Genomic DNA, 12,297 nt, shown 5'->3' with positions numbered 1-12,297 from the left:
TCTTAGTATCTTGTCTTTGTCTGTGGTTTTGGTCAACCTGGCTATAATGTGTCTTGGAGAAGATCTTCTTGGGTTGATTCTATTTGGGGTCCTTTGTATTTCTTGGGTCTAGATCTTTGAATGCCTCCCTAGGTTTGGAAAGTTTTCTTGTAGGATTTCATGGAATAGATTATCAATGCCCTTATGAGGCTCTTCACCTATGATACCAATTATCTGGATATTTGGATGTTTGATGGTATCTAGTATTTCTTGTATATTATTCTCATTTGGGGGGCAATTTTCTCAGTCTTTGTGGTAGCTTTTTCTAGGCCAGTGATTCTATCATCTACATCTGAGATTCTATTTTCTGTATGATATAGTCTGCTTTTAATACTTTCAAGGGAGATTTTTACTTCCTTTATTAAAGCCTTCATCTCTAACAGGTCCATTTGATTCTTTTTTATAGTATATATTTCCTCTTTTAGATCTTGCAAGAATTTCCTCACCTCCTGGAACTCATCAGCTCCTTTCTCCTGCCTCTTCTGCAGTTCACTGTCTCCTCTTCCATCTCTGTTAGCTTTGTCATTATAAATATTCTAAATTCTTTGTCAGACATTTCCATGATTTCCATTGAACTGTCTGTGGATAAAGAGGAGCTATTCTTTTCCCTTGGAGGAAAGGGGACTGTGGTGTGGCCATCCCCCCAGTGGGCGATTTCTCACTTTCTGTCTCTCTGTTTCTCTGGCGAGCACACGTGCCCTACAACATAAACCTCTCAAAAAAAAAAAAAGCCTAGGTGGTTTCTTTTAGGTCTTTAATAAATTTAAGTTCTTTTAAATAAGGTATGTAGCTAAAACTGGAAATGAATTTTGAAAACCAATTTGGAAGGCCTAGCAGTTGGTTAAAGTGTTGGACTCCTATATGGTGGACTGTGGTTCAAGTCCAGGACCTAGCTTGAAAATCATGCCAGGCATATATGTGAACATCCCCAAAATCCCAGGAGAAGAATGGAGGAGAAGGGATTGTGCCATGACCAGCCCCCTGGGTGGTGCAGTCTTACTTTCCCTCTCTCTGTCTCTCCAACAAGTGCATATTCTCTATGGCAAAAACTTAAAAAAAAAAAATAAGAAAAGTAATTTGGAAACTTACATACTATAGTGAAGTCACCAATACTATCACTTTTTTTTTTTTTGAGAGGTTTTTGCTATAGGGTACGTGTGCTCACCAGATAGACAGACAGAGACAGAGAGACAGAAAGCGAGAAATCACCCCCCGGGGGGATGGCCATGCCGCAATCCCTTTTACTCTTGGGATCTTGGGCATGCACGCTTACGCGTCTTGCGTGAGTTTTAAGCCACTGGGTCCGGGACGTGAACCGTGGCCTACTACATGGGAGTCCAATGACATAGCCATTACGCTAACTGCTGGTCCCACTATCACTTTTGAAAAAGTAATTAGTTGCTAATTATATGCTAGTATGGCTTCATTCCTTACCTCCACAACTGTACAAAACTCTTACTTATTTCACCATATGAAAAAATCTGACCTATACATAGGTCATGGGCAGAATAGAAAGCCCTGAAGAACCAGGATACTAATAAAATAAAGTCAAAAGAAATATTAAAAGCAAAGAATATATAAAGAAGGCACAAAAATAAACTGTGGACCAGCTGGTAGCATTAAGATTAAAACAGCTGGATCCGACCTGACCAATAGCACAGAGTCCACCTGGTGGCTTGAAAAACACCAGGCATGTGTACATGCATGCCAAAAATCCCAAAAGAAGCAAAGGAGGGATTGAAGCATAACCACCCTCACTGGGGGAATGCTCTCTTACCTTCCTTTTCTCTTTTTCTCTGTCTCTCTATGGCAAGTGCACATACCCGGGGGGAAGAGGGGGAGTGGCACAAAATCTTAAATATCAGGCACCAATCGTCTTGGTACTTCATAAAAATGACAGAACACTGAGAAATATAAAACATCCAGACAGATTGTGTGAGAAAGCAAGTCAGTAAGACTACATTTAAAATAAGGCTTAAGGGACCAGTGTGGGAGTCCAGATGGCATACTGGTTACATTGCTGGACTCCCACGTAGTATACCACGGTTTGAGTCCCAGACCTGGCAGCTTAAACGCATGCGTGCCCAAAATCCTGAAAGAATGAAGGGATTGTGGTGTGGCCATTACCCCAGAGGGTGATTTCTTATTTTCTTTCTCTCTGTCCAGTGCATGTAGCCTATAGCAAAAATCTCTCTAAAAAAAAAAAATAAATAAATGAATAAATAAATAAATAAATAAGGATGAAAGGATAAAGTAACCAAAGGCTATTTAGTAAACTTCCTAAATAATAACCATGGGGGGAGAAGAGAGCCCTTGTTTATTAGACATATGCTGCCCTGCCTTTTAGTCTTACAGTTATGAAATCTGTCATCAATAATTAAGGGGAAGATGAGATCAGCAGTTGGTGTACTGACTACGTCATTGGACTCCCATGTAGTCAACCGCAGTTCGAGTCCTGGACCTGGGGGCTTAAACTCATGCCAGGCGCATATTCATGTGTACCCAAGATCCTGAGAGGAGAATAGAAGAGAAGGGATTGTGGTGTCATCAACCCCCCTGGAGGGGGTGACTGATTTCTCACTTTCCATCTCTCTCTATCTCTCTGGCAAGCGCAAGCACCCTACGGGGGGAGGGGGGGGAGAAACCTCTCTAAAAAGAAGGGAAAAAGGAAACACAAATCCAACTACTAAACATTATTATTGTGTGATAACATTTAAATAGCATTTGACAATTAACCAAAAAGTTTTCAAAGTCATGATCTTAGATGTATGTACTCTAAATAAGTTATTGCACGAGAATTCAAGACACACCCAAAAGTCCAAAAACCTAGAAGACCCTATTCCCCAAATTATTAATGACAGCGATTCACTTGAGAAGATATTAAGCACTAAAAATAAAGAGCATGAAGCCAGGTCTCAACCAATACCTATGCAAGGAATTTATACATGCCCAGACTGCAACGGATTTTTAAAAAGTCACTATAAGAGACTTGCTAAAACCAAATAAGCAATGGCGGATTTTAAAAAAGTCACTATATGAGACTTGCTAAAAAAAAATAAGCAATGGGGCAGCAGGTGGTATAGTGGTTAAGATACTGAAATTCCCACATGGCTGACCACAGTTCAAGTCCTGGACCTGTAGTTCAAGTCCTGGACCTAGAGGCTAGCTTGCATGCGTTCTCTCTTTGTCTGGCAAAACTCATGTGAAAAAATAAAAATAAATAATTCAAAAATAAAAAATAAGCAACAACATGATACTATAACAGAACCTTTTAATGAGTAAAGTTCTAATACAAAGATATTAGTTTACTACATAAAAGACTAGTTAACAAACCAACATGAACTGAAATAAAACATTTTATGGGAGAGATGGCTGGTGGCATGGTGGTTAAAGACATTGGACTCACATGGTTGACTGCGGTTTGAGTCTCGAACCTGGTAGCTTGCTTTCTTAAAAAATAACGTATCTTAAAATTTTTATTTATTTATTTATCTATTTATTTTGATTTCACTAGAGAGAGACAGAGTGAGGTGGGGAAGGGAGTGAGAAAGCAAGTCACCAGGTCCAGGACTCGAACCACAGTTGGCCATATGGGAGTCCAGTGCCCTTAACGACGATGTCACTTGCCAGTCCCTCAAATAATTTTTTTTTGGATAGGTTTTTGCTATAGGGTGTGTGCGCTTGACAGAAAGACAGAAAAAGACAAAGAAACAGAAAGGGAGAAATCATGCCCCAGGGGGGGATGGCCACACAGCAATCCCTTCTCCTCCATTCTCTTAGGATCCTGGGCAAGCATGCACATGTGCCTGGAGTGAGTTTAAGTCACCAGGTCTGGGACTCGAACTGCGGTCAACCACATGGGAGTCCAGTGACATAGCCATTATGCAATTGCTGGTCCTGCTAAAATAATTATTAAAAAAAAATTTTTATGGGAGAAATTTGAAAAACTCAAGAAGTTTTCTATTCAACAAAAAACTAAAGAGAGATAAAAGGGGCATATAAGTTTACTGCCAGTTTACAGAGATATTTATATAACTTTTAAACCTTTCCTATTGCTTTTTATTTACAGTGAGAAAAAAATAGTTACTATTCCTTGGGCAAGAAGTTGCTATTCTACCTCTTATGAGATTCGTATAGGAGATGATTCTTTGTCACAGAAGTTATTCTGTGAAGGTAGGTTTCAATTAGTATAAGACACAACAGCTTTACAGGCCTTGATTTTCCTAAAGTGACAAGTTATATTTTAATTTTATTATTAAAATTTCTGTATCATAAAAATAGGCTAATTCAACAAAATCTCATGTCTACCAACCCAGTGTCAAAAAATCATCAACATTTTGTTTTCTTTTTTTATCTATGCATCTGACTTTGGTGAAAAACCTACATAATTTACCCTGCAATATCTGGCACTATTGCTTCCTATTTTGCTGAATAATTCCCCCTTACATTCTATGACATTGCTTTTCCTTTTATTTTTTTTGGAGAGGTTTTTGCTATAGGGCGTGTGTGCTCCCCAGACAGACAGAGAGAGACAGAGAGATAGAAAGCGAGAAATCACCCCCCAGGGGGGGATGGCCACGCCGCAATCCCTTCTCCTCCATTCTCCTCTCGGGATCTTGGGCACGCACGCACACGTGCCCGGCTTGAGTTTTAAGCCACCAGGTCCGGGACGTGAACCACGGTTGACTACATGGGAGTCCAGCGACATAGCCATTACGCTAACTGCTGGTCCCGACATTGCTTTTCTTCTTCCAATTGCTTACCCAATTTGGGGAAAAATCTAAAGGCCACTTAATTCTGTTCTAGTCTAGCTAAGACATGTCACTTACTGCTTTAAGAATAGAGTAATAGGGACCAGCAGTTAGCGTAACGGCTATGTTGCTGGACTCCCACGCGGTCGACCGGCGAGACAGAAAGTGAGAAAGCAAGCCGCTAGGTCCAGGACTCGAACCAAGGTCAGCCATGTGGGAATCCAGCACTCTTAACCACCGTGCCACCTGCCGGTCCCTAAGCATGCATCTTCTAAATCATCACATTAACAGGATCCTTTTATAATGCTTAGCATCACTCAAATTTCATCCCTCTCCAAAAAAAAAAAAAAAAGAATTAAAAATAAAAAGAATAGAATAATCAGAGTCAGCAGGTGGTGGTGAGGTTAAGCAACTGGATTCCCACATGGCTGACTATGGTTTGATCCCAGGACTTGGCAGCTTGAAATAATGCCAGGCATATGTACACCCATGCCAAAAATCCCAGGAGGAGAAGGGATAATGGCATGGCTATTCCCCCTGGAGAGTGATTTCTCATTTTCCCTCTCTCTGTCTCACTCTGGTGAGTGCATACAACTATGACAAAAAAGTAAAATAATTTATCTCCCATTATCAGGTTCCATGATAATCAATAAACAAGATTTGTTGAGTTAATTAAAACAGCCCAGCCCAAGGCTTTCAATACTTTTTAGGCCCAAATCTCAAGACAGAAAGGCAAATGAAAGTGCTGAGCCCAGGCCATTAGCAGAAATCTCTGCCCTCTCAAATGAAGGCCCAGAAGATACCACAGCCAGGAGTGACCTTTACACATATACGAAGCTGCTATCCCAGCTTTCCTGAAAAAGCTTAACTATGCAGTAACAGCCCTGCTATTCAAAACACTCTTGCTTGGGGAAGATGTCAATATATATTCACTTTCTACAAGTTGAAAGAAGTATCAACAATTTGGTAATCCCTGCCTTCTCCAGACAGCTGTAACCAAATAAACGAGTCTTCTATCTCACAAATATTTTCCTTCTTATCTTGAGTTCTAACTTTTTTGGACATTTATTCTTTTGGACATTTACTGATTTGCGCTTGTATCCTTCTGTAGTACCATTAGTGAACTCTTACCTTGATTCTTCCTTAGGTCTGGAGCCATCATCATTCTGTGAAGCACCTTTAACATCAATAAAATTTAAGCAGAAAATTAGTTTCAAAAAAATAGTTTTCCAACTTTATTTTTCTAAATATGCCATGTAAGCAAAGTCTTTTATTAAATCTTTCTAGTTAAGAATATTAGTTAAAATTCCAAAATGACTTTAAAAGGGAAAATGTGGGCCACTTTTGTAGCACTGTGGTTAACTGCAGTATGCATCTGGAACTGGATCCCACATGGCAAACCACAGTATGAATCCTGGCCCTGGCAGTTTGAAAACCACCCTGGGTACATGTACATATGTGCCCCAAACCCCAAAAGGATAGAGAAATGGAGAAAAAAGGGATTGCAGTATGACCATGCCCCACAAGGGGTCTTCTCTCTCAAGAGTTCAGGTGCCTTCCGGCAGTTAAAAAAAGAAAATGCATTAGTAGCTGCCTTTAGGTGGGAAGAGAATTTCCTATAAATGAGCAAAAGGGAACTTACTGGGGAGATAAAACTTTCCTAAACCTGATTTACAATAATAGTTAGACTATCTGACTGTTTTTTTATTTTTAAAGACTGCCTGGTTTTATATCCTTGCTTCATTCATTAGGTACTAACCATATGATCTCAGAAAGGTATATCTGACTTAACCGTATATTTTTTCTTGTGTGATAAAAATGGTAATAAATCTTTTTTCTTGTGCATAAAAATGGGAATAATGATACATACATCACAAATTAAGTTATCAGAATTAAACATGTAGATATTTAGAATGATGCCCTCACATTTAAGTATTACTTATTATTATTGATTCTCAAATTTTGCATCTCATTAGCAGGGTCTAGTTTTGCTATGACTTTTAAAAAATCTTTTTATGCCTTCATTGCTGTTTATGAGAACTCAGGAATGTCTACATAAGGGGCTTGTGGTTTTATACTGTCTGGGGCCAGAAGCATCACATTTGATTTTGTGTGTGTGTGTGATGAAGGAAAGCACAGCTTTATTCAAAGCACAATGCAAGGAGAGTGGGCAGCTCATGCTCAAAAGACCTACTCTCCTCATTAGCAAAGTCTAAATGAGAGCTGTTTTTGTTTCACTTCAATATAGACTGAAGCACTAACAATAAAATTTATGGCATAAATTATTTAGATCTAATCCTTTGCTTTCCAACTAGGGAATAGTTAACAAGAATATGACACTTAGACAATGAATGTCCAGGAAGAAAACAATGGCTATACTTAATTAAGTGCTCTTTAAAAGTATTTCCTATCCAAACTTCCCTGAGAAAAAACAATCCAATTTCTAAAGACACATATTTTACCTACTGAAAATTTTAGAACATTGACAGGATTTCTTCTATTCAATTAGCTCCCACCAAAAAAAATAACTAGCTCCTAAATAAAGCAGTTTACACACTGTTCCTATTTCCTGGGTGCACAGCAACATCAAGAACAAAACAGTGAATTGACATAGAGAAGGAACAGGATGCAGTGAACACTGTGAAAAATGAGGGTCATTATCAGCTGAGATGGATTAGAAAGCCTTCAGGCCAGCAGCAAGGTGTGTGTGTGTGTTGAACCAGAGACCACTACATGAGGATAGGGACTCTGGAATGGAGCTAAAGTGTTCCCAGGTCTGTAGTAAAAGAAATTTTCTCTGGAGCTAAGAACCCCCAATTTAGACCCTTAAGATTCTGACAGACTAGAATCACATATTAAACAGCAATCAAAAAACAGCAAACAAAAACAGCAAACAAGGGGAACCAGCAGTTAGCATAATGGCTATGTCGCTGGACTCCCACGTAGTCGACTGCGGTTCGCATCCCGACCCGGTGGCTTAAAACTCACGCCGGGTGCATGTGCATGCGTGCCCAAGATCCCAAGAGGAGAATGGAGAAGAAGGAATTGCGGTGTGACCATCCCCCCTGGGGGGGTGATTTCTCGCTTTCTGTCTCTCTGTTTCTGTCTGTCTGGCGAGTGCACGCGCCCTATAGCAAAAAAACAGCAAACAAGCATCAATGAGGGAGAGACATAAAATAATTTATATACTCCAGGATTTCCAATACTGGTATTACCAAATGAAGAATGTAAACAAACAAAAAAGCCCTCACTGTGTATCAAAAGAAAATTAACAAGAAATGAGAAACTATCAAAAATAAGCGTCGAAACTACACTCCAAGATATACACCCAAGAGAATGAAATGTATGTCCGCACAGAAACTTGTACAAACAGCATTATTTATAGTTCATAATAGCCCAAGGAAATAAGCCAAATGTCCAACAATGGATAAAAGAATAAATTGTGGCTCATATACACTATGGAATGTTAGCCATAAAAACAAAGTACTGATAGGTGCTAAAACTTGGATGAACCTGGAATCATTATACTAAGAATCCAGACACAAAAAGTCACATACGATTCTTTATATCATATATCCAGAATAGGCAAGTTCATAGAAATAGAAGGTGGATTAGTAGTTCCCAGGGGTTAGGAGACAGAGAGAATGAGGTGTTTTCCTGGGGTGATATTCCATGGCTTGAAAATACACTGAGTGCATGTGTATGTCTGCCCAAAATCTCAACAGGATGGGAAAATGAAGGAGAGGGGACTGTGGTGTGACCACATTCCACCGGGGTGTGCTTCCCCTCCCACCCCATCTCTCTCTGGCAAGCATGCATGCTCTCTGGCAATTAAAAAAAAATTTTTTTTTAAATTTGAAACTAGAAAGAAGTGATAGATACACATCTGTGAATACACTAAACACCACTGAATTGTACCTTTTACAATGGTTAACGATATTATGTAAATTTCACCTCAATTTCAAAAATCCTAACAAAAAATAGGCATCATTTGCATAAGAAATGTTGTAAAGTTAAAAATGTATATAACATCCTACCAACAATGTCAGCCCCAAGTATATATATATCCTCCATAAAACCTTGAATTTGCGTACCAATTGACATATACAATAATGTTCAAGGGAACCAGCAGTTAGCGTAATGGCTATGTCACTGGACTCCCACGTAGTCGACCGTGGTTCGCGTCCTGGACCCGGTGGCTTAAAACTCATGCCGGGTGCGTGTGCGTGCGTGCCCAAGATCCCAAGAAGAGAATGGAGGAGAAGGGAGTGCGGAGTGACCATCACCCCTGGGCGGTGATTTCTTGCTTTCTGTCTCTATGTCTCTCTCTGTCTGTCTGGTGAGTGTACGCGCCCTATAGCGAAAAACTCAAAAAAAAAAAAAAAAAGTTCAATGTAGGACTCATTCATAATGGTGATATCAACAACCTAAATGTCCTTTGACATAAAAATGGATAACTTGGGGACCAGCAGGTGGCATGGTGGTTAAGGTGCTGGACACTCCAACATGGCCAACCATGACTCGAGTCCCAGATCTGATGGCTTGCCTTTTTCCTTCCTCCTTCTCTCTCTCTGTCTCTTCGTCTCTCTGTCTGGTCAAATTAAAATAAATGAATAAATAAAATAAATAATTCTATAATTCTTTAAAAAAAAATGGAAAAACTCTGATATACAGTGATCGCCCCCTAAAATCCACCCCCTCAAAAAACAAAAACTACGTAAATGAGAAGTTCTTCTCTAAGATACTCAAGATATAAGTAACTGGCCAATTTGTTAACTGAGATCTGAGGGCTAAAAAAGTGAGTATATCTAAGTAGAAAATTAACTAAAGGCTGCTTCCTAAAGACTCATAAAAGCATATTAACTCCAGGGGCCAGCAGGTGGTGTGGTGGATAGGGGCGCTGGATTCCCACATGGCCAACCATGGTTCGAATCCTGGACCTGGTGGCTTGCTTTCTCACTTTCCCTTTCTCTCTCTCTGTCTCTCGCTCATCAAATAAAGGAAAAAAAAAAAAAGGAAATAAATAAATAAATCTTTTTTTTTTTTTTAAAAAGCCTATTAACTCTGTATTTAAGAGGAGAAAAATACCAGGACAAAGTAGTAATCTTCTAGAGCAGAAAAACAAAACAGAGTATCAAAGAAAACAGTACAATTGAGGCCTTAGCAGGATATTAAATTTGTTCTCTTAGAGGGAACAAGGAAAGATAAAGCTCTCTAGTTTTTAACAAAGCTTGAAGAAAAGTGAGGGGAAAAAACATGCTGAAGAAATTTTGTGTCATTTGGGAAAGGTTTATTTATGTAACTGCTATTTTAAGACAATGAATCCACCAAAAGAACTAAAAAATGTGTGAATACTAAAAGAGATAATGCTGTCACATCAGGAAAATCCAATCTTCTTAATTTATCTAAATATATAGCAAGCTATTATTTGAAGACTTTTAACATCAATGTTCAGACAATGATTCCTTTCATACACAATATATTTAAAATAAAAGGAGGGACCAGCCACTCAGAGATGCTGGGAGCCACATGGAAGATGCGGGGGCTTGGTTCCTAGGCCAAACTGTACACTCTAGACAGACATACTGGTGATCCTGGCTGGCTGGGAAGGATTATAACATGAGCTCTGTTACAGGATGTCTGTCTCTATGTCATTCTCTGTCATTTTCTCTCAGAAAAAGAAAGGAACATAAAAATATGCCGAAACTATTATGATCTACAAGACTAGGTCGAGCCCTAGCACAGTAGTTAAGCACTATGTATAGAGAGCTTGTATCCTATATTTCCAACTGTGGTTTGAGTCTCAGCCCTGTCAGCTTAAAAAACACCTTGGGAGCCAGCAGGTGACATGGTAGTTAAGAGCACTGGACTACCATATGGCCAACCACAGTCTGAATCCGGGATTTGGTGGCTTTCTCTCTTTCACTTTGCCCCTCCTCTCTGGTCAAATTAAAATAAATAAAGTTAAATAAAATAATTCTTTAAGAAAAGCAAGCAAGCAAGCACCCTGAGCACATGTGTGTGTGCCTAAAATCCTGATGGGATGAAGATATGGAGGAGGAGAGATTCAGCAGTATCACAATCCACTGGGAAATGCTTTCTCTCTCTCCAGTGCATGTGCACATGCCCACAAATGAACCACCCTCTATATGTGTTCTTCCACAAGCGCTTCTAAATGAATACAAGGGAAAAAAAACCTTAACAATCATACCACTAAAAAATATTAAAATACCAAAGGATTACCCTCTTACGCAGTTCATATCCAAATAATGACTATAAGCCGGAAATTCAGTTTTGGTACTGAACTCTGATTTTCCTTTCTGGCTAGTTAAAAGTTACAGAAATGAAGCGAATCAAAGAACAAATGCCATTTCCTACCATGCATGTTTGTGGCCTAAGCTAAGTTTTGTATGGTTATAATTTCAAGTTTCTAGGATTTTAAAAAATGAAGCAAACAGAAGAAAGAAATGACAACATTGGGACCAGCAGATGGCGTAATGGTTATGTCACTGTACTCCCATGAAGTCAACTGTGGTTCGAGTACCAGACCCAGTGGCTTAAACTCATGCTGGGCGCCTGTGTGTGCATGCCCAAGATCCCAAGAGGATAATGGAGGAGCAGGGATTGTGGTGTGGCCATCACCCCTAGGGAATGATTTCTCATTTTCTGTCTCTCTGTCTCTGTCTGTCCAGTGAGCACATGTGCTCTATAGCAAAAATCTGTCTCAAAAGAAGGAAAGAAATGACAACATCAACAAATAAGTTTCAATCCTGACTCCACATCAATCTGTGTGCTACTGAAAATATATTTAAACTCCCAGAACCTCACTTCTGTTATCTCCAAAACGTGGGTAACGGTACAAAGCTACGATTGTTAAACAAGAATATATGTATGCAAACACACAAAAACAGTTCCTGGGACCTACTATCCATCCAACAAATGGCAGCTATTGTATTTGGCAACTGAAACCCTAAAATCCACTGTGATTTCCCAAATAAAACCTTTATTTCAAAGAATCAGGTTAAGGGAACCAGCAGTTAGAGTAATGGCTATGTCGCTGGACTCCCACGTAGTCGACCGTGGTTCGCGTCCCGAACCCGGTGGCTTAAAACACGCCGGGCACATATGCGTGCGTGCCCAAGATCCTGAGAGGAGAATGGAGGAGAAGGGATTGCGGCGTGACCATCCTCCCTGGGGGGTGATTTCTCGCTTTCTGTCTCTCTCTGTCTGTCTGGCGAGTGCATGCACCCTATAGCGAAAACCTCTCAAAAAAAAAAAAAAAAAAAAAGAATCAGGTTAAATTCTCACTGCTAATTATTTTCCTAGTTGAGCAGAAAACTGGTGACCTAGAAATGTCTTTTATAGGGGGAACAGCAATTGGCGTTAATGGCTATGTTGCTGGACTCCCATGTAGGCAACTGAGGTTAACGTCTCTGACCTGGTGGCTTAAAATCATGCTGGGCATGTGTGCGTTCATGCCCAAGATCCCAAGAGAGGAGAAGGGATT

General features: G+C 39.7%; 1 protein-coding gene across 3 annotated transcripts in view; it reads right to left on the bottom strand.

The window, feature by feature from the left end:
• Positions 1 to 12,297, bottom strand: part of ITCH (itchy E3 ubiquitin protein ligase) — a 196,019-nt gene that overhangs the window by 65,862 nt on the left and 117,860 nt on the right. For all 3 annotated transcript variants that reach the window (XM_027770142.1, XM_027770143.1, XM_006144022.3), the window contains one exon: positions 5,922 to 5,967. In XM_027770142.1, coding sequence (XP_027625943.1) covers positions 5,922 to 5,967 — 46 coding nt within the window. The remainder of the gene's footprint in view (positions 1 to 5,921; positions 5,968 to 12,297) is intronic.

This window comes from Tupaia chinensis, unplaced genomic scaffold (genome assembly GCF_000334495.1).
Source record: "Tupaia chinensis unplaced genomic scaffold, TupChi_1.0 Scaffold000115_1, whole genome shotgun sequence".
Classification (NCBI taxonomy): domain Eukaryota; kingdom Metazoa; phylum Chordata; class Mammalia; order Scandentia; family Tupaiidae; genus Tupaia; species Tupaia belangeri.
This window is presented reverse-complemented; position numbering and strand designations above follow the sequence as displayed.